Source organism: Scyliorhinus canicula, chromosome 16, assembly GCF_902713615.1.
Source record: "Scyliorhinus canicula chromosome 16, sScyCan1.1, whole genome shotgun sequence".
NCBI lineage: Eukaryota > Metazoa > Chordata > Chondrichthyes > Carcharhiniformes > Scyliorhinidae > Scyliorhinus > Scyliorhinus canicula.
In genome coordinates this window covers 120,881,034-120,903,709 of record NC_052161.1, presented here as the reverse complement: position 1 = coordinate 120,903,709, position 22,676 = coordinate 120,881,034, and the positions used below count along the sequence as shown (strand labels likewise).

General features: G+C 45.5%; 1 protein-coding gene across 1 annotated transcript in view; it reads right to left on the bottom strand.

Annotated features, from left to right (window-relative positions):
• Positions 1 to 22,676, bottom strand: part of clcn6 (chloride channel 6) — a 71,718-nt gene that overhangs the window by 33,516 nt on the left and 15,526 nt on the right. Inside the window, exons 6-18 of the mRNA XM_038773737.1 lie at positions 22,013 to 22,119; positions 21,378 to 21,504; positions 19,425 to 19,492; positions 17,776 to 17,834; positions 12,877 to 13,009; positions 11,353 to 11,466; positions 8,035 to 8,201; positions 6,293 to 6,407; positions 5,717 to 5,843; positions 4,050 to 4,203; positions 1,975 to 2,134; positions 1,499 to 1,605; positions 488 to 674 (exon numbers count right to left, since the gene is read on the bottom strand). Coding sequence (XP_038629665.1) covers positions 488 to 674; positions 1,499 to 1,605; positions 1,975 to 2,134; positions 4,050 to 4,203; positions 5,717 to 5,843; positions 6,293 to 6,407; positions 8,035 to 8,201; positions 11,353 to 11,466; positions 12,877 to 13,009; positions 17,776 to 17,834; positions 19,425 to 19,492; positions 21,378 to 21,504; positions 22,013 to 22,119 — 1,625 coding nt within the window. The remainder of the gene's footprint in view (positions 1 to 487; positions 675 to 1,498; positions 1,606 to 1,974; positions 2,135 to 4,049; positions 4,204 to 5,716; positions 5,844 to 6,292; positions 6,408 to 8,034; positions 8,202 to 11,352; positions 11,467 to 12,876; positions 13,010 to 17,775; positions 17,835 to 19,424; positions 19,493 to 21,377; positions 21,505 to 22,012; positions 22,120 to 22,676) is intronic.

Below are 22,676 nucleotides of genomic sequence, written 5' to 3'. Positions count from 1 at the left end.
CAAGAAGGCTTAATTAACACTGCAATGAGGTTACTGTGAAAATCACCAAGTCGCCACATTCCGGCACCTGTTCGGGTACACGGAGGGAGAATTCAGAATGTCCAATTCATCGAACAGCACGTCTTTCAGGACTTGTGGGAGGAAACCGGAGCACCCGTAGGAAACCCACGCAGACATAGGGAAAATGTGCAGACTCTGCATAGTGACCCAAGCCGGGAATCGAACCTGGGACCCTGGCGCTGTGAAGCAACAGTGCTAACCAATGTGCTACCGTGCCGCCTGGCATGGCCCTGTCCCCATACCCACATCATCTTCATCTTCCCACTGCCATCCCACAATCAAAGAGAACCCTAGTCCTTGTCTCACAAGACAAGCTCAGGAACATACTCTGACTAACTGATGGGGGTTCATAGCATCTTAGTTTCTGATGGTATCACTGACACAAGCTTAGTTCTGCAGTATTGATAACACACTGGCATAGATTTACCTTAAACTTAATGTTGTTGCTGATAAGGATGTTTCCCTTCATGAACTCTTTCTCATTCCCTCTGTTCTCCGTGACGACAGGGTATGCATGATGTGCTGTGGTGCGCAAAATGCTGACCAATGATTGGATCCGGGTGTGAGGATAGACATAGGTTAGATTTGGCTCCATGATATCACTGGCCGTCAGTCTAGGATTGAACATAAATATAATCAAACTCCAGTCTTTGAGATTTGATTTCAGGTCATTCTACAAATTGTTCTCCTCAGCTTCACTGATTGACCAGCTTGGAGCCGGTACAAAGTTTCAACCCTTACTCTTTGCCTGGAATTGAACTGGGGAACAATTTTTGACCCAAAGCTGGAAATCACACATCCCCACTCGATACAACAACTACTTAGTACTCAGCAGCCAACTATCAAATTCCCGAAGGTATCAGTTACCACTGGACAAGAGTCTATGTCTCTGCATTATTAAACTGTCCAGCATTAAAATTATCAAGCCATTTAAATGCTGAAGTAAAGAATTGCAATAAGGAGCAAACCAGAGAGATTCAGTCAAAATGCAGGAATTAGTGTCAAAGGAGGAAAGCTCTGTCGATGTCTCTTAAATATACATCATGAAACACTAACTTTAAGTTAAATCCAAACAAATGATTCACTGAAAACATCAATTAATTATCTGACAGAAAGAGACTAAACTAACATACGAATTAGGAACAGGATCAGCCATTTGGCCTCAAGAGCCTGTTCTGTCCTTCAGACCTCAACTCCACATTCCCACCTACTTCCTCTTAGTTTTATTGCACAAATTTTTTAAAAATCTTTTGTTATATTTTTCCTGTAATGGTTCCTGTTCTTTCCATTCATCATGGAAAGTGTTGATCTAAACTTGTTACACTGTAGTTGCACTCTTCTGCCAGTGATATTATAGTGCATCCAGCATTTATATAGCAGGCACATTGAAATATAACTTGCAGGACAGTTGTATAAGTCAGTAATGATAAACACCTACTTATCCATTTCAGCCTCAGTCTCCCACTCGAGTAAGGGTACACCACGGAGCTCCACATGCAAGTCATAAATCCCTTTATTGAAGAAATCACCCGTCCACTTTGCCACCTGAAAAGAGAGAGGGAGGGAGAGGCATTGAAATCTCTGACAGACAGGGGCTTTGGATGAAGTGTGAAGCACTTAGTACAGTACTGAACACATATTGAAAGTGACCTGTACCCTGCTCCTCCTGGGGCTCTGAGGTCCCTCATTGGACATCAGCTCTGGGTAATCTGCTCACTTGCAATTCACAAAATGGGCAGCTGCAATCAGGAGGGCGTCAATTTACAGGCAATTCTAACCTAGCCCTAAGTTGTCATATCTATACCATGTCCCGGGTTGCCACTCAATCTTAGCATTTAACACGGTAACTACACACTTAGCAGCATTCTATTGATTCCCATTTGGACACACACAGGCATGCAGACAAAGACATACCATCAGTGTGACCATGATGGGCAACCCATAAGTGATTTCATTGGTTGATTCAATGAGGATGACTGTGAGACTGATGGTCATACGGACCACCCCACCGAGGAATGCAGCTGCTCCGACCAGAGCAAAGGTCCCGGAATAAATGTGCGTCATCCCAATAAATCTAGGGAGATAAGAAAAAAATGTTAAAAGCTATTACCATCCACAATGCCCCTACAATCCAACCTTGTTCCTCTCTTCCATTAGCCTCCGTTCTCCACCCCTATCCCCCAGGATGTGAAATGTAGATCACATTTTGGTGGCTGCTTCACTGGATATGGACGTTGAGTGCCTATCCACACACCGCACTTCAACATTTCACAATTTTGCGAATATCCAATTTCATAATTCATATATTTTAGGGACTCCATCTTTTGATTTGTAAGAGAGCTATAGCTTGGGAATGTACCTTTAAACTTCGGGCAATTCAGACGGGTCATGTTATCTATGCTGAAGGCTATGCCTAACTGTAAAAGCTGGTTGGTAATTGGTAAGATGAAAGGGAAGACTCAAACTGTGCTACTCAAAGGGAGCTGACCCATGCTTACATTTGAAGGCAATCATAGATGTTGCTATGTCCTGAAACTCAATTAGTTACCGGTATGAAGATTGTAAATAGTTGTGCTGAATCAGCCCCTTTGTTTCAAGAGGAAAGGTTGTCTACTTGGAGACAGGGCTAAGATGTTTCCACCTGCCATGGAGAAAGGGTGAGGAAACCATGAGTTGAGGGAGCAAAATAGATGAATGTTAGTCAAGGTCTGATCTTATGCGGAGAAAATACTAACTTTACCATTCATCAAGTGGGTCTGCGTGGGTCTGACAGTCACAACCTCCTCACCATTCAGGGCTCCAAATACTCCTTTCAGGTTAAGCAGCATTTACCTGCACTTCCTTCGAATTGGTCTGTTGTATTCGCTGTTCCCAATGCAGTCTTCTCTGCACTGAGGAGACTAAACGCAGATTGGGTGACTGTTTTGTGGAAACCTTTGCTCGCAAGCGTGACACCAACCTTCCTGTTGCTTGCCATTTTAACTCAGCACCTTGCTCTCATGCCCACGTCTTCCCTTGACCTGCTGAAATGCTCCAGTGAAGCCTACGTAAACTGAAGGAACAGCATCTCATGTTCCAGTTGGGAAAGTTACAGCCCGCAGGATTCATTGAGTTCAAAAATTTTAGTCCGTGACTGTTCTCTTCCATCTTAACTCCTCCCTTTTTTATTTTCCATACATTTGTCTTGTGCAAAAGACCTCGCTTGCCCTGCCGCCCCAACACCAGGCTATTCATCTCATGTTCTTAAGTTTACTACATCTTTTTTTTTTTTATAAATTTAGAGTACCCAATTATTTTTTCCAATTAAGGGGCAATTTAGAGTGGCCAATCCACCTAGCCTGCACATCTTTTGGGTTGTGGGGGCGAAACCCACGCAGACACGGGGAGAATGTGCAAACTCCACACGGACAGTGACCCAGGGCCGGGATTCGAACCCAGGTCCTCAGCGCCGCAGGCAACAATGCTAACCACTGTGCCACAAGTTTACTACATCTTGTTGCAATCTCGCCCAGGTACAGGAAAATATTCAACACATTTTCCCTCTCTTTAGTTTGGATGAAGAGTCAGGTGGACTCTTAAACATTAACTGTGTTCTCCCCCCACAGATGCTGCCAGAATTGCTGAGGTTTCCCAGAATTCTCTGTTCCTGCTGGAGATTCCATGCATCCGTAGTATTTTGCTTATTTAGTAACAAGGGGAGGTTCAGTTTGGGATTTTAGTCGGAAGTATCTGTGGTTGTGGTTTATCATGATTCTAAATGTTACCTTTGTTGTTTTTGCTTTACTTGACTCTTGTACAGTAACATTCATTTGCGTTAAAAGTAGAATGCTGTGGCTCATTCTTCCAGTAAATCACTGGGTTCTCCAATTTCTCTTCAAACATCAACCATCTCAACAGAGATTGCAACAATTTCACAGACTAACAGTAGTCACCTCGGGTCGAGGAAGTTTGCAAACCTATAGCAATGAACTTATTCTCGCATCACTCACGTTTTCAGAACGTTTGCCACAAGTCGACCATAGGCAGCTCCACAGAGGAGCGAGGGCACAAAGAGTCCACTGGGGACCGACACACCATACGTCCAACAGGCCAGAAAAAAATAAAGAACAAAGAAAATGCTCAGAGTGACTGGACTGAATGTTCCTGCAGAAAACACAGAAAAACAGCTTGAGCAATAAAATCCTTTGGATTATCCAATAGTTTTGCCAAAAATGACAGGAGTATTATGGCTTGTGCGGCACAGGCTGACTGGACCCTGTCAATCTTTGTCACAGCTGCAATACACTTCTTGATCAGTTAGACAACTGAGTAACTACATTACTCAAATTCCAGAGACTGTTCTCCTAATTTGTGACTCACCAAATGGCTCCGCTGAGGGAGGCCAGTCGGCCGCTCACATCTGTTTTGTCATTCAACTAGATCATGATCAATTTGATCTGTATCTTTATTCCATCTGCCTATCTTGATTCCATAACCATTAATAGCCTTGCGCAACAAAAATCATCAAAATCAAATCTAGAATTTTCAATTGACTCCAACCTCAGGAACCTTGGGGACAGGGTGGCGTTGGGAGGAAAATGAAGAGTTCTAGATTTCCACACGCTATCTATGGATATAGACTCCAGTGAGGGACAGTGCAGGAGTAGAATGTAGCAAGGGCTGGGTGGTGGGCATGTTAGCAGGCTATCCAATATGCTAATTTCAACCAATGAGGCCCATCCTTAATTGCCCTCATACGGAGTGGCTTGCTCGGCCACTTCAAAGGGCAGTTAAGAGTCAACCACATTGCTGTGGGTCTGGAATCACATGTAGGCCAGACCGGGCAAGGCTGGCAGAATTTCTATCCTCAAGGCCATTAGCGAACCAAATGTTTTTTTTTAATGACAATCAACAATTATCACTAATTCCAGATTTTTATTGAAATCAAATTCTACCACCTACCTTGGTAGGATTTAAACCTAGGCCCCCAGAGCTTTAACCTGGGTCTCTAGGTTCATCAGCGGACATGCCCCACATCGGTACAAATGACATGGGCAGAAAGAGTCACAATTTTGGGAGCTATGTAGCAAGCAGGATCTCAAAAATAATCATGGAAGTTATATTAAATCTGCAAAAAAAAAATACTGGTTCAGCCTCAATTTAGGCACTGCATCTAGTTCTGGGCAACACGTTAGGAAAGATATGAAGGCATTAGAGAGAGGTGCAGAAAAGATTTGTGAGGATGGCTAGAGTTATGTAAATAGACTGGAGAAGTTGGGACTTCTTAAAGAGATGGTTGACGGGAGATTTGACATAGGTATTCAAAATCATGAGGGGTCTGGGTAGATAGTGAGAAACTGTTCCCATTGGTGAAAGGATTGAGAATCAGAGGGCACATATTTAAGATTAATAGGAAAAGAAATAATGAAGACATGAGAAAAAATGGGCGAGGAATCCACTGACTGAAAGCATAGTGGAGGCCGGTTCAATTGAGGTTGTGAAGAGGGAATTGGATTATTACCATAAAAGGGAGAATGTGCAAGGCTACACGGAGACAGCAGGGCAGCAGCACTAGATGAGCTGCTCCTTCAGAGAGCAAGTACAGACACAAGGGGCCAAATGGCCCTCTTCTGCGCTGGAATCATTGTATTCTTGAATCAAACCAACTGTGGCTCACCGTCCTGGTGGAAGAGTTGAAGAATGGCAGTCTCTTGGAGGTTGAAGAAGAGTGTGGCCATGTCATTGTATGTTTGGTTGGGACAGAAGAAGGTTTTGATGCTGGAATTCACATTCCGCTCCGATAGCTGAGATAACAAAAAAAAGCAAAGTATAATAAAAACACATTGCACTATGACAAGATTTGAACGAACAGGAATAGGAGCTCATGAATTTGAACTGGCAGCCCAGCCCCATCACAGACACTGTTTTATCTTTCATTCAATGAAATGAGTCAAAGAGTCGAACTACCAGGGATGGCTGGGACAAACAGATGTCTCATCCTCACAGTGACATACAGCAGACCACTTAAAGGACAAAGCACTTAAACATTACTGAATCCAGGTCATTTCTCACACATCTGAAAATGTCAACATAAAACAAAGTGCTATAAATGTTTTTACAAAGCTGAAGGTTAAATTTTGGAAACTTTCAACTGGATCAGGGTTAAATTATTTGATTGCACAATGAAGCCATCAATTCTCCAAAAGTTTTGAAGCCTCTGCAGTGATTATAAAAGTGTGAGTGACACACTCACCTGTAGGGTTGTGTTGTGCATTTGCGAAGGGATGTCACGACATTCTCCTAGTGTCATGGAGGCTATAAACACGACCAGCGTTGTTACCATAGCAACTAGCAGACTCTCCAGAACCCTGAGGCCAGAGAGAGAGAGAGACACACAAACTCTCACATGACATTCCAATTTAAATGGAAGATAAACAGACACAATGAGTCTCACTGCAACCAGCTGTCAACACATCGTTAAGGTACTTGCATCACCAGGACCAAATTTGAGGTGATTTATAGGTGGAAAAAAAAACAAATTTACACCCAGCGCCCAGAGGGGTGCACAGATGTTGAACTCAAACAGGTAGTTTCTGATGGGTGCTGTTGCAAACTTGTGATGGGGTGGGAAGCGCATGGGGGTGAAGATCAGGCAGGAACCCAATTCTGGCTCAGTGATGCAGGCCAGAAGGCAAACTTTAAACACTGGCTGAAACTGTCATGTTGGGGGTGGCATAGTGGTTAGCACTGCTGCCTCATGGGCCTGGGACCTTCGTGTGATCCCAGTTCCAGGTCACTGTCCATGTGGAGTTTGCACATGTCCCCGTGTCTACGTGGGTCTCACCCCCACAACCCAAAAAAGACGTGCAGAGTAGGTGGATTGGCCATGCTAAATTTCCCCTTAATTATGTGCCTGCGTGTGCAATCAGCACCTATGGTAACGTACCTCCAGCAAGAATCAGAACAACCAGTTGTAATGAATGAAGGGAAGTTTTATATAGATTGTATTATATATATGTTGTAGTAACAGCTTTAAAAACTCCTGGTTTAACATACAGACAGACAGTATGTCTGCATAATGTGCAATTAAGATGTCATAAAAGTGAGATAATCATTCATTCCAACAATGTATTTGTTTATAAAGAGATGCCTAATGGAACGTTGTTATGACTGTAGGAGATTCCCTGGAGAGTAGATAATTTGAGACAAAAACAGAAAAAACTGGACAATCTCAACAAGTCTGAGATTGTTCAATATTTTCTGTTTTTTGGTTCTGTTCTTTTATTTACTTTTATCTAGATAATTTGAGACAATGTGTTTAATCTTAGGTAAGCAGGTCATCTATGTCCAATAAGGACTATGCAATTAATGTGAGGAGCCAGGTCTGTCTATAGTTTTACAGTTTTGATATAGGTTTGGCAGTCTGCTGGGAGTTTTAAGTTGAGCAGCAGTTTTTCCAAATGCTGTCAGGTTGAGCAGGAGTCTGACAGAGGATTTGAAGGCTGTTTCTGAAGCTCTCTCTAGCTTCCTTAAAAGAAATCTCTATACAATTGTACAGCAACTATACCTGTATTTGCTAACTTTATTTATAAGTAGCTTTTGATCTGCAGTGAGCTTTGCTTAACTGGAGATAGAGAAGGTAGAAGTTACTCGTTAAAGGGTTTTCTTAATTTTAAGAATTGTTTAACTGTTAATTAAAAAGCTATTTTCTGTGACGTTAATGTGTTTAATCCTGTATTAATAATGAAGTTTGTTTTAATGTAAAAGATCCCTATTTGTTAGTGGAATCACTTCTGGAGCGAAGTATCCTTTCTTCACAGTTTACGTATAGAAAAATTGTTGGGGTTTCTCAATATAAATTGGGGTCTGGTCTGGGTATCGTAACATATTAGATATAGAAAAATAAACCAATAAGCTTAAGAATTGGGAACACGATCAGAGTTTAAGATGTGGAGTCTGAGAGTTTGAGGAACTCTCTCAGCCTCGCTCACTTACCGGACAAACTTGGCCTTGGGGTGCACATTACGCATGCGGTACTTTGCTAGCCTTCTATTCAGACAGTTAAACAGAGCTCCCAAGAGTCCGCCAATCACACCCATGATGACAAAGAAAGCCAGATCCACTGCTGTCCACAAATGACATTTCTTGTCTCCATCTGCACACTAACACACAATGTCATCAGCAACCAGCTGGACATTAGCTTACATCAAGATTGAGTAAAACACCCAGACCCCAACTTACACTGTCCTACAATCACACCTCAAAGGGACTTATCAAGCGGCCAAGTGTCAATGCAGGACATGGACATCAGAACTTGCTTGGGGCAGTTTCGGGGAAACAAGTGCACTTTCTGGCCACTCTGTTTAGAAACTTGACAAGCGTGAGAGAGCGAGACAGACAAAGTGAATTGTCTCTCTTCAAAAATATACCCTGGAATGATTTTATATCCGCCTAAACAAGCAACGGGTGCCCTCAGCTTATCATCTAGTGTGACAATTGGAAACCTTTAGGACTATTGGCTTCTAAATATTGGGACAATTTAACGGTTAAAAGCCTGGGGTCATAGTGTGTTTTATTGAAATGGTCATGTTTTTTAAAAACAGGAGTCTTGTTCTGCAGGGCGTGGGTAGTTTTAGCAGCCAGTGTGTGAAATTGAGCAAGATATGTATTTTTCAGTCTGGACTAATGCATAGTGTTTGAATGGGCAAGTCCTTGGGGAGTTGATTTGATTAATTGTCACGTGTACCAAGGTACAGTGAAAAATATTGTTTTGCGTTCAGTCCTGACAGATCTTTCCATGCATGAAAAACCGTAGGACATACATATATACACAATGTAAATACATAGACACAGGCATTGGGTGAAGCATATGGAGTGCAGTATACTCAGTAGAGAAGATGTGTGGAGAGATCAGTTCAGTCCATAAGAGGGTCATTTAGGAGTCAGATAACAGTGGGGAAGAAGCCGTTTTTAACCTGTTGATACATGTTCTCAAACTTTTGTATCTCCTGCCTGATGGAAGAGTTTGGAAGAGAATATAATCGGGGTGGGAGGGGGTCTTTGATTATGCTGCCTGCTTCTCCAAGGCAGCGGGAAGTGTAGACAAAATCAATGGATGGGAGGCGGTTTTGTGTGATGGACTGGGCTGTGTTCACGACTCTCTGTAGTTTCTTATGATCTTGGGCCAAGCAGTTGCCAAACCAGGCTGTGATACAGCCAGATAGGACGCTTTCTATGGTGCATCTGTAAAATTTGGTAACAGTCAATGCGACATGCCGCATTTCCTTAGTTTCCTGAGGACGTATAGGCACTGTTAGGCTTTCTTGGTTGTTGTGTTGACATGGGTGAACCAGGTCAGATTGTTGGTGATGTGCACACCGAGGAAGTTGAAGCTGTCAACCATCTCCATCTCGGCACCATTGATGCAGACAGAGGTGTGTACGATATTTTGCTTCCTGATGTCAATCATCAGCTCCTTAGTTTTGCTGACTTTGAGGGAGAGATTGTTGTTGTTACACCACTCCACTAGGTTCTCTATCTCCTCCTGTACTCTGACTTATCGTTGTTTGAGATCCGACCCACTACGGTTGGGTCATCAACAAACTTGTAGATGGAATTGGAGCCAAATTTTGCCCCACAATCTTGTGTGTATAGGGACTTTAGTAGGGGCTAGGTATGCAGCCTTGTGGGGTCCTGGTATTGAGGATTATCATGGAGGAGGTACTGTTTATCCTTACTGTTTGTCGTCAATGGGTCAGGAAGTTGAGGATTCAGTTGTAGAGGGAGGAGCCAAGTCCTATGTTTTGGAGTTTTCATAGGAGCTTGACTGGGATTATGGTGTTGAAGGCGGAGCTGTAGTCAATGAATAGGAGTCTGATGGAGGAGTTAATATGCTTGCAGCCCCTGGGAAAGTTCATTTGTTTTTTAATTTTGGGGAGATGATGTCAGTGCTGGTGGAGCTCAGAGACATTTTAGAAACCATCAGAGGGGTGTTTGGAAAACCTTTGAAGGAGAGAGAGAAACTGAGTTATGATTTGCCTGACCGAGTCCATAATTCTTTCTAAGTAGGAGAGTTTAAAAACAAGAGTAATAATATTTTAAAAGCAGAGCAGTCTTTTCTGACGACAATTAAGAGGCTGAAACACCCCAGTTGAAGCAGCTATTTGAAGGCATTCAGCCAGAGTCTGAAGGGGTTCTAACAAGAGCCAGTATCTGTTCTGTAAAGAAAGTATTACTCTATGCCCTGCTAATTTTAAGATAGATTGACAGTTGTATGTTTCTTTTCTTGCTGCTTACTGGAAATTCTGTAGTAGCATTAAGGGGTAATTGTAAGCTGTTCTTTCCGAGTACGAAGTTACAAAGTTTATCATATCTATAATAAAGCTTTGTTTTAGAAATACCAAAGCCGCATTTTTCTTGTGCAATCACTCCTGGAGTGAATCATTCTTTCCGGCCAGTCTTAAACTAAACTTATTGGGGTTTCAGTCCAGTATCCTACCCACTGTGGAGGCCTGGTCTGGGATCGTAATACCAGGGACTTCCGACTGTGCAGCACTCCCATCAATATTCTACTGCAGTGACGACCAACAGTATCTGCTCATCTTTGGATTGAGACTTGAACCCACAACCTTCTGACTCAGTTGCAGGATTGCTAATAAATCTAAATTTTCAAGCAATAATAAAGTTTACTTCTAATAATGGTGCAACAGAAGTATAGGCATAGTGACGGAATCAGCAATACATCAGAACAAAGAACCGTACTCATTTTGCCAGACTTGGGAAATAGTGGTTAGTTCTGAAGCAGTTGGCAGCACTCTTGCCTGGGCCAGAGTGTTGTGGGCTTAAGTCCCACTCCAGAAACCTAGGCTGTTACTCCAGTGCAGTAGCAAGGATGTACTAATCTTCCAATGAGACATTGATGGAGGCCCTGTTAACCCTGCTCAGGTGGATGTAAAATATCCCATTGCACTATTTCGGAGAAGAGGAGTTACACTTTGTGCAGTGGCCAATATTTATCCCTCAATCAACATCATTAAAAAGGTAGTTTACCTAGTCATGAGTACACTGCCATTTGCAGAACTTGCTGCGTACAAATTGGCTGCTGTATTTCTGACACTACTAATGCTTTGGGCGTCGAGGATGTGAAAAGTGCCAATTAAATGATAATATTGGTTTTAAAAACAACGTTTAGCTCTGCCTGTGAACAACAAATCTTTAGTGATATTTCCCCACAGTCTAAGTACTTTGCATTCAGGGTTTTACAGATGGGGTTGTGAAAGCTGTTACAGAAAGTAATACCAAACCTCAGAATACCTTAAACTCGCCAAAGTTGAGCAATCCAGGCAGCTGGAAGGAACCCCAGCTCCCATAGCGGATCCCCGAACGGAACAGATTCAATGTGAACGTGGCAGACATTGAGCAGAAGAGCTGGAAGAGAGTACAGCAGAAAACAATTGAAGGACAGAACTACACCCCATCACAGAACCAGTCATCCCAGCCAAAATATTATACAGTTCCGCCTACAGCTATGCTCGCTCAAGCCAACGACTGCACCACACCGCGCAGTTTTGACAGTCAAATTACTATACATTTTTAAAATTCATTTACGGGATTGGGCTTCGCTGGCTAGGCCGGCATTTCTTGGCCAACCCAAATTGCCCTCAAAGTGGTGCCTTTTTGAACCACTGCAGTCCGTGGTGCAGGTGCATCCATAGTGCATTTAGGGAGGGAGTTCGGGGATTTTGACCCAGCAACGGTTACGGAATGGCGATACGTTTCCAAGACAGGATGGTGAGTGGCCTGGAAGGGAACTTTCAGGTCATGGTGTTTCCATGTGTCTGCTGCCCTTGTCCTTCTGGATGGCAATGGTCGTGGGTTTGGAAGGAGCTGCCTATGGAGTCTAGGTGAGTTCCTATAGTGCATCTTGTAGATGGTACACAATGCTCCCATTGTGCTTCAGTGATGAAGGGATTGAATGTTTGTGGAAGGGGTGCCAATCAAGCAGGCTGCTTTGTCCTGAATGGTGTCAAGCTACTTGGGTGTTGTTGGAGTTGCATTCATCGAGGAAGGGTGCGGCGAAGTAGTCCATTACACTAACGGCTTGTGCCTTGTAGATGGTGAACAGGCTTTGGGGAGTCAGATGGCGAGTTACTTGCCGCAGGATCCCTAGTCTCTGACCTGCTCATGTCGCCACAGAGTTTCTGGTCAATGGTAACCCCTAGGGTGTTGATAATGGGGAATTCAGCAATGGTAATGCCATTGAATGTCATGGGATGAATGTTATTTCCACTCATCAGCCCAAGTCTGAATATTTCCAGGTCTTGCTGCATTTGGACATGGATTGATCAAGTGTCTGAGGAGTCACAAATGAAGCTGAACATTGGGCCATCCCCACTTCTGACATTATGGTGAAAGGAAGGCCATTGATGAAACAGCTGCAAATGGTTGGGCCTAGGACACTGCGCTGGGGAACTCCTGCAGTGATGTCCTGGAGCGGAGATGACTGACCTTCGACAATCGCACCCATCTTCTTTTGCGCCAGGTATGACTCCAGCCAGCGTGCAATTTTTTCCCCCCCGACTCTAGTGTTACTCAGGTTTGCTGATGCCATACTTGATGAAACACAGTCTTGATGTCAAGGGCTCTCATGTCACCTCAGGAATTCTGCCAATGCACAATGTGAAACCCCTCACCAGAAATAACTGCACTGCCCCCTACATGGCCTCACCATAGCCAAACACCATTGCATACAGTAACAGCCTCCACCGGACAAACTACGACACTGCCCCACACTTATCGGCTCTTCCCTTTGCGCTGGTGTTAATGGGCCTCACTCACCACTTTCCATGTTAGAGCCTGATTCCAGAACGAGGATCCCTCCTCCAGACTGAACAACGTCCCTCCAATTGGAGCCCCAAACGCTGCCGCAACACCCGCTGCTGCCCCCGCCGACACAAAGTCCCGTTTGTCCCTGTGAAGCCAAGAAGAGCTTCTGAGTTACTGTGTCATAAAATCCCACTCGAGGCCTCAGCATCCAAAATAAAACAAATTGATTTCTTCTCCTCGGTTTCTCCAAAATAAACACCCAGCTGTATGCGAGAATCTGATCCCAGATTGAATATTCAGATGCAAAGTGTTGGGGGGGCGGGGGGGATTTAAATCCCCCAATGCCTAATGGAAACCAGATTCCAATCGGTCTCCAATTGTGCACTTTTGGTTTTATCAGAGGCAGGTTGACAGGGCTGCTATCCAGAGGTGAACCAACATTTTGATGTTTTAATTATCTTGGGTATCTCAGCTTTTTGGACAATTTTCAATTACTGGCTGTTTACATGGCTCAGAAAACCCAACAGCCAAAGAGAGGCAAGAGTGGCTGGATACAACAGGCCAATGCTTACCAGCGCTGTTAGTGAGCTAGCGGGGGAGCTTCCCAAAACCCCGACCTGCCAAGCTAACCTGTTAATATGATCCCGTAAATCAGACCATCCCACTGTTCTCCGCAACGTTCCCTGCACGCAAGGACTTTCTTCCGTTCATTCCTCTAACCAGTCATCCCTCCCTTCCGCTCCAATCCCAGGCTGTAACTTTGCACTAACCGGGTTTCCTGCTCGTCAAACAGCCTCTGCTTCTCGGCCAACAGCCAACATATTAGTCAAGAAATTTATCTGAGGTCCTGCCATTTTCAGAACCTCTGGAAAGGTGGAATTTCCAGGTTTCCTGGGTCACTACTGCGCACTTTCCCTCTGAAGCGCGGTAATCCCAATTATTTCTCTAAGGTCAAAACTGGAATTTGAAAATGGCAGAAATGTTTAAGGTGCTGTTGAGTGGCTGCTTCCTTTGGTCTGAACCTGTAAATTACTGATGCAAGCGATCTCTAAGGCTCCCGCTAGTGATAGTGAGATCAACTGATGAGGTGCCAAGCGAGACCAAGTCCCCATTCTCCCGCCCAATGGAGGTTCTGGCTTCAACATGTCCTCACAGTGCAGTCCAGTAAGCAGAGTCTCATGGCGATTGTTATGAAACAAAAACTACTTCCCCCAAACACAATTTTCAATATGCGTTTTAAGCGGGGTGCCAACTCTACTGTGCCACCCATGGTTATGCGCCCTGCACTAATACTCAAGAGCTCACGGCACAGGCTCCACAGCAGAACTCAGTCCAGTTGCAAAGAACATTACCAAGGCACACTAGACACATGAAATGATGCTGCAAAGTGAGCTCTGCACTGCTCAGTTTCTGAACATATTGGCCCAGCTCACCCTGCATTTGCCAAATACCCCCGAAAGTTTCGAAAACTAACATCTTTATAAATGTTTTTATTCAGTTTTCATATTTTATATTGAACAAATTACAAATTGTTAGGAGAGAAAAAGAACAAAAAAAAAAAAAAAAACACAACAAACAAACACGCAAAAATTAACATACATATTTACAGGTAAGCATCTTCGTAGTAGTAACTGCGCCCGCCCCCCCCCCCCCCCCCCCCCCCCCCCACCCCCCCAACATGTTTATTTAGTTTGGTTTTGGGCCTTAGCTAGCCATCGAACCCCCGTTCCGAACCTGTAGCCCCTCCCGCTACCTTCCCCCGACTATTCTTCCTCTTGTACATTGGCCACAAATAGGTCCCGGAACAGTTGCATGAATGGCTCCCACGTTCTGTGGAAGCCGTCGTCCGACCCTCGGATGGCAAATTTGATTTTCTCCATTTGGAGAGATTCCGAGAGGTCGGACAGCCAGTCCGCAGCTCTGGGCGGTGCTGCTGACCGCCAGCCAAACAGGATTCTACGGCGGGCGATCAGGGAGGCAAAGGCAAGGGCATCCGCCCTCCTCCCCAGGAATAGATCTGGCTGTTCTGAAACCCCGAAGACCGCCACTATCGGGCATGGCTCCACCCTCACTCCCACCACTTTGGACATTACCTCGAAGAAGGCTGTCCAGTACTCCACGAGTCTGGGGCAGGACCAGAACATGTGGGCGTGGTTGGCCGGGCCTCTTTGGCACCGTTCACATCTGTCTTCCACCTCCGGGAAGAACCTACTCATACGGGTTCTTGTTAAGTGGGCTCTATGTACCACTTTTAGTTGCGTCAGGCTGAGCCTTGCGCACGTGGAGGTGGAGTTGACCCTATGCAGTGCTTCGCTCCAGAGTCCCCACCCTATCTCCATCCCCAGGTCGTCCTCCCATTTCCTTCTTGTTGCGTCCAGTACGGTGTCGTCCCTATCTACCAGTCGGTCATACATGTCACTACAGTTCCCTTTCTCTAGGATACTTGCGTCCAGTAGGTCTTCCAGTAGTGTCTGTCGTGGCGGTTGTGGGTACGTCCTTGTCTCCTTTCGTAGGAAGTTTTTGAGCTGCAGGTACCGTAGCTCGTTCCCCCCAGCTAGCTGAAACTTCTCTGTCAGTTCGTCCAGTGTTGCGATCCTGTCGTCCGTGTATAGGTCCCTGACTGTCAGTGTCCCCCCGTCCTGCCTCCACCTTTTGAAGGTGGCGTCAGTCAGTGCTGGTGTGAACCTATGGTTGTTGCAGATGGGAGCCCTGTTCGACATTTTGGTCAGGCCAAGTTGCTGCCGCAGTTGGTTCCAGGATTGGAGGGTGGCTGTCACCACTGGGCTGCTGGAGTGTTTTTTGGGTGGGGATGGGAGTGCTGCCGTGGCGAGGGCCCGGAGGGAGGTTCCCATGCAGGAGGCCTCCTCCGCACGCACCCACTCAGCCTCTGGCTCCTGGATCCATCCCCTTACTCGCTCGGCTGTTGCTGCCCAGTGGTAGAATTGTAGATTCGGGAGGGCTAGCCCTCCCCTGGTTTTTGTTTTTTGTAAGACCTTCTTTGGGATCCTAGCATTTTTACCCCCCCCATACGAACGCCATGATGAGTTTGTCCAGCGCTTTGAAAAAGGCCTTGGGGATGTAGATCGGAATGGATCTAAACAGGAAGAGGAACCTGGGCAGTACGTTCATTTTGATCGTCTGAACTCTCCCCGCGAGGGAGAGCGGGAGTGTGTTCCATCTTTGCAGGTCCTTTTTAACTTCCTCCGTCAGGCTGGTGAGGTTCCATTTGTGGATCCCTTTCCAGTCATGGGCTATTTGGATCCCCAGGTAGCGGAATTTATGTCGGGCTTGATTGAACGGCAGCCCCTTTAGTGCTGCCCCCCCCCCCCCTTGCGGGTGTACTGGGAAGATCTCACTTTTGCTCATGTTGAGTTTGTAGCCCGAGAAGGCTCCAAACTCTTTCAGGAGCGCGATGATTCCGTCCATGCTGCTTTGTGGGTCCGAGATATAGAGGAGCAGATCATCCGCATAGAGTGAGACTCTGTGCTCTCTACCTCCCCTTCGGATCCCCCTCCAATTTTTTGCTGCCCTGAGCGCGATTGCTAGCGGTTCAATTGCTAGTGCGAACAGCAGCGGGGACAGTGGGCATCCTTGTCTGGTGCCCCTGTGCAGCTGGAAGTATTGGGAGTTGGTATTGTTGGTCTGTACACTCGCCATGGGTGCGTTGTACAGGAGCTTTACCCAAGCGGTGAACCCTGTTCCAAGCCCGAACCGCTCCAGTACCTCTATGAGGTATTTCCACTCGACTCTGTCGAAGGCCTTTTCTGCGTCCAGGGAGACGATCACCTCTTGTGTTCTCTCCCCGGAGGGGGTCATTATCACGTTCAGCAGGCGCCTGATGTTCGCGGTAAGCTGTCTACCTTTGACAAAGCCCGTCTGGTCCTCTGTGACCACCTCAGGTACACAGTCTTCTAGCCTCTTGGCTAGGATTTTGGCCAGTATTTTGGCGTCTGCATTCAGCAGAGATATGGGTCTGTATGACCCACATTCCGTTGGGTCTTTGTCTTTCTTAGGTATCAGCGAGATTGAGGCCTGTGCTAACGTGGGTGGCAATGTGCCCCTAGCTAGCGAGTCTGTGAACATCTCCCGCAGGTGCGGGGCCAGCGCTGTCGCAAATTTTTTGTAGAAGTCCGCCGGGAATCCGTCCGGTCCCGGCGCCTTCCCCGCCTGCATGGAGCTAATGCTGTCCATGATCTCTCCCAGTGCTAGTGGTGCTTCCAGATCCCGTTTTCTGCCCTCTCCCACAACTGGTATGTCCAGTCCGTCAAGAAACCGGTTCATCCCAGCCTTCCCCGTTGGGGGCTCTGAGGTGTACAGCTCTTGGTAGAAGGCCTTGAAGGTTTTGTTAATCCTCTCTGGTTCTGTTTCGAAAACTAACATGAATCAATCTGCTAACTACATCAGTTATGATCAACAGGTCTACTAATGTTCAGGAACTGATTAAATCATATTTTATTTTACCATATGGGATTACTAGAATTTATATACCACAAACCATGTCCCCTTTCCCATGGTCAATGACTCTAGTGAGAACGCTTCAAAGTTGCAGCATTAAATACCAAACTTAAAACACCCAATGCTTGCTTCGCATTGGCATAAATCCGATTAATAAATCATGATTATGTCCCTGGATATCTCTGCCGGTCTTATTTTGATAAAACACACCTTCAAATGTCTAACAAAACTCAATTTTATACAACTGCGGCGACAGAAACTAGCAACATGCTCAGTAATTTCAAACACTCTTGACCCTCAAATGGTTAACAACCTTCTGAATGGAGCAAATGAAATGATTGAGGCCCAACAGGGATGATTATATAGAGCAGACAGTTTAGTGGTTCTCAAAGTTTGAACAGAAGCTGATTACATTTTGGGAAAATCCAGGATTTGGAGACCTCAAATGGTTCCTACCTGTCACTGCGGAAATACGGAAAGTTGAACTGGATCTTGCGAAAGGAGATGCTTTGAAACTATTCCAGAGGAGGTAAGAAAATCAAGCATCAGACACAAAACAAAACATCACAATACACAATGTGGACAAGGTGCGGCAGTGGTGGGAAGGAGGTGGGGTAAGGATGGAGGAATAATCTTGTAAGGGGTCTAGTTTGAGGGCTATGGTGACAGCAACGTTGCCAATGGCTCCGAGTAAATATTCAAGGAGCCCAGTGGTGCAGTCCACAGTGAAGATATGGTATCAGTTGAGGAAGCATTTTAGGGTGGAAGGGATGTCGGTGCTAACGAGAGATGGGAAGCGGAGTTGGGAGGAGAGATCAATTGGGGAGAATGGAGTGAGGCACTGCATAGGGTAAATGGGACCTCCTCTTGTGCAAGGATGAGCCTGATACAGTTTAAGGTGGTGTAAAGGGTGCATATGGCTCGGGCGAGAATGAGTGGGTTCTTTCAGGGGGTAGTAGGTGAGTGCGAGAGGTGTGGGCAGGTGCCAGCAAATCACGCGCACATGTTTTGGTGTCGCGAAAAAAATGGGCGAGAGTGTTCGCAGTCTTAGCAAGGATAGTGGAGGAGGTGGTGGACCCTGACCCTTTGGTGACGATATTTAGGGTCTCAGAGAAGCTGGAGTTCATGAAGAGGAGGAAGGCCGACTTCGTAGCCTTCGCCTCCCTGATTGCACGGTGGAAAATTTTACTGGAGAGGTGGTTGGCATTGCCACCGGGGGTAGCGGCCTGGTTGGGTGATCTGTACGACTTCCTGCAGGTGAAGATGAAGTACGAGTTAAACGGCTCTGTACGGGGGTTTGATAAAAGGTGGGGTGTGTTTCCCAAGGTGTTTATTTGCTGTAACCTGCTTTGATAGATGTTTGTAATAAAATACATTTTGTTTTTAAAACACCGCAATACAGATACCCCTTCCACTTCATATTGCCCCACCGTGCTCCACCCCATGCCCTATTCTACTTCGCCCATCACTATATCCAACCCAATCTGGTCCAATTTCACCCATACAGCCAGCCCTATTCACCCCATCTTAACCTGCCATGCAACCCACCCTTACCCCACAACCGATATTACACCCAGCCCTCCAACCCACACAACACAATCCAAAAAGCCCACCATGTCCAGCCCGACATCACACCCCCTACCACCACAACTTTAAAAACAACCCATGCTGCCTGACTGCCCCACACCCCACCCGACAGATCCCATCCTGGGCACCATACGGGACCAGTTCCAAAGCAACCAGAAGCATGGCAATTTCTAACTAACGGTGCAGTAAATTCATTGTAATACCAGGCAGAGGGGCTCTGGAGTAGCGGTGGGACTCTGGATTGGAATGGGGGCAGAAGAGTGGAGAAATTAAATTTGGTTTTGCCAGCTGATCTGATTTGGTTGGCGATCTGTTTTTTGAGGGGAGGGAACATCAGGTAATGTGACTTTATGTAATTATTTCCAACTCTCCATAAATCGATATTTCAACCTTTAGCAATAGAACAAAAAGAATTTCAGCAGTAACCGACCAATGTGGAGACACTAATGATTGAACAGTGCTGTGACCCAAACACTTTACCACTGATGCATTGCCTTGCGCTGGCTCTGATCACTCACCTGGGGCAGTCCTGCTCCCACCACTGCTCCACTGTGAATCATTGGGCCTTCCTTCCCCACAAATAGCCCTGGAATAGAAAATGTACACAGAGAATCTGGCATGGTCCAGGACAGTCGAGTGAGCGAGCATTCTGAATGGGTAAATTTTGTGCCCACTGATAAGGAAGCACCCGCACACCACGAGAAGTGAATCAGTTTAAACAACACAAGACCAGGGGCTGGACAAGTACCCTCCCAGGGTGAGGAAACCTGGGAAATACTCTTTCTGCTTCAGGAGCAGTAGCCATCTAAGATGGCCACCTGCAAAGGACCATGGGAATTATGGCCAATCCAGGACTCAGACAGGTACAGAGATTACATGTATTTGAAACACAGGTAACCAGACCTGACTGAACCCCCCCCCCCCCCCCCCCCCCCCCGCTCGTTTGCATTTAATTGCCCATTTCCCCAGGACAATAGAACTCCAATCAAGCAACCGGTACAGCCACAGACTGATTGGCGCCATTCCCTTTACTTAGAAAGCCCAACTGCCAAGGTCAATGACCGCAAAGGACCCACCCACCAAGGCACCCGCCCCTTTATTGGCCAAAATCGAAGACAGTGATCAGAGCCCTGTCGAACTATTGGGTCCAAGGTTAAGGACCGCCCCAAAGAGCATGAAATCCCAGGGGGATCCGGCCTGTGCCAACCCAATTGCAGCTACCTGACGGATGAGCCCAGCAGAGACACAGCCACTTCCTTCGAACCAGCCAAGTGAAATACAGATAAAGGCCTTATCCATTTGCACAGTGCCGGTTGCCCTGAAGTTAAGTATAGGTTATTGTAGCTGATAGATGTGGTTTAACTCGTAGTAGATATTGTGTTTGCATGTCGAGGTAACCCTTGTGTATGTAAATAAACCATCTTTTGAACTAACTAACTGGTTGTGTGGTCATTTGATCGATATAAGGGAAGGCTTGTGGTTCACCAACATCATTATTAGCAACAGTATTGGCGACGCTGTTGGGATCGAAACAGTCAACAGGCCCTACAACAATTTAAAACTCGTTCATTTGCACAGCCCCCTGGTCTGATAAAACACATCTGAATTTTCTGATGTTTCCTGCGGGGACAAAATTAAGTAGTGCACTCGTATAATACTTTTTAAACAGTGGTATATATTAAAATGCACCTGAGCTTGAAAATTGCTTCCAGCTCAGTTTGTACACAACACACAGGTCTTTATTATGAGACTGTAACTGAGTCATGCAGCAGTTCAAGAAGGTGGAGAAAGGCTATTAGGAACGGGTCAATGCTCACATCCCAGGAACAAATAAAACAAAGAGCAGAAAAAGTAAAACCCAACCATCACAGTTTGCTGACTCACCACTTGATCCTTCCATCATTTGTTTTTAGTGCCATTAAAATTAAGCCAATATCTTACTGGCAACACTTATAAAAAAGAACACACTTCAGAGATGAGGAGGCAGAAACAGGCAGGCCATCTCCAGTGGCAGAGGGCAAAAGCGAACAGGAGAAAATAGCTGACTGGAACAGAGCAGGGTGGCAGAATAGGCCTGTTTATTTCACCATACTCAATAACTGAATAGTTGCAAATGGAGTTTTACCACCAGATCTTTTACATAATGTCCTTTGATAGAGTCTGACCTCCATTAGCATCAAATGAAGTAGAATAATAGCAGAGAGCCATTAGCACTGCGGTCTGCACTTTATGAAGCTGGCGGATGTCACTCGGGCAGAACAGCAACATGTCAAGTCTGCAGCTAACACAGTGGGAATAAAATATATTTTATTTCTCTTGAAAGGTTCCAGCCAAAATGTCAAGCTGTCTTTATCATGGATTCCGATCAACCTCATGCATATTTTCTGTATCATAACATCTAATGAGGTTGCTTGTGATCATGATGAGATTTACCACACTATCCTGAGTTGCAAACCCAAGCCATTCCTTACCTCCAGCCACACAGAACAGCACCCCTACTGCTTTACAGATCAGGGTCCGCAGCCGCACGATTCCAGGGATCTTTACCCCATTTAGATAACATTTGATTTCAGGAATTCCAGATCCAGCTGCAACAGGCTGTGAAACAGAAAGACATTTTTCAAAACAAAATTATTCCCTCCCCAGCTCTGGCTAAATGATGACAGCAAGAACAGAACATAGGCCATTAACATGGTAACAACCAGCCTGGTCCCTGCAGAGACTGCATAAATTCTTTTTGCATTTTCGTGCACAGAGTGGTATTCTACTTCTATTTCCATCAGTAGATAGCAAGCATTCTGCCCCACTGGCTGATCTCTTGATTACAATGGGATCTTCCTGCCTGTAGTCTGAAGCCTTTTGCTCAGCCAGCTATGGAGAACGGACACTGCGGTCTGCCAGCAGAGATCTAAACACATCGGGACAAACGCTAAAACCTGCGAAAACGTGATCGCAATTTGCCAGTAAAATGCTGCCTTGCATCACTGACGGAACCAGTCCCACATTTTAAGTTCCAATTTACAATGCAGTTTCCAGGAACCAATTGTGTCCTTTGATAAAGCATAAGACAAACCAAATGTGGTGGAAACGCACTTCTAATTCTTACCTCAATCAGAACAAAGAGGCTGGCCAGGAAGATGAAACCCATGTTGAATGCAAGGAGTTCGAGGAGGGAGAGTGCAAGACAGCCCCTTTCGCTGCAATCCTCCACCGCTGCAAAGTACAAAATTAGGGAAAATACACAACCACAGATTCTGTCAAAATACCTCAATGAGTATTGTAATGTAAATATACCCATCAGTGAAACTAGAGCATGGAGAATGCTTTTTTTTTGGGGGGTGTGGGGGGCAGTAATCAGGGATGCCACATGAGGAGAATTCAAAAACTTTAGACTAATAACCTAAGCAGAACTGGCAGGGAATGTTGGAACCTTGGGGAAAACAATCAGAACAAACATCTTCAAAAGGCAATCCCCATCACTTCACGATAGGGAAGGTGAAAATAATTCTACTCTCTGTTCCATGATTCAGACTTCTTAAATTCATTGATCTTTAGGACCTGGGCATTGTCAGCATGGTGAGTGACTTGGTTGGGAATTTTGAAACAGTGGTGTTTCCATGCTGCCCTAATACTTCTGGGCAGTGAAGGCAGTGGGTAAGGAAGGTGCTGTGGAAGGAATCTTGGCATTCTGCTCCAGTGTATCCTACGAGATCATTCATACTGCTGCCAAAATAGTGGAGGCAGTGGATAATGAAGCTGGTGAATGGAGT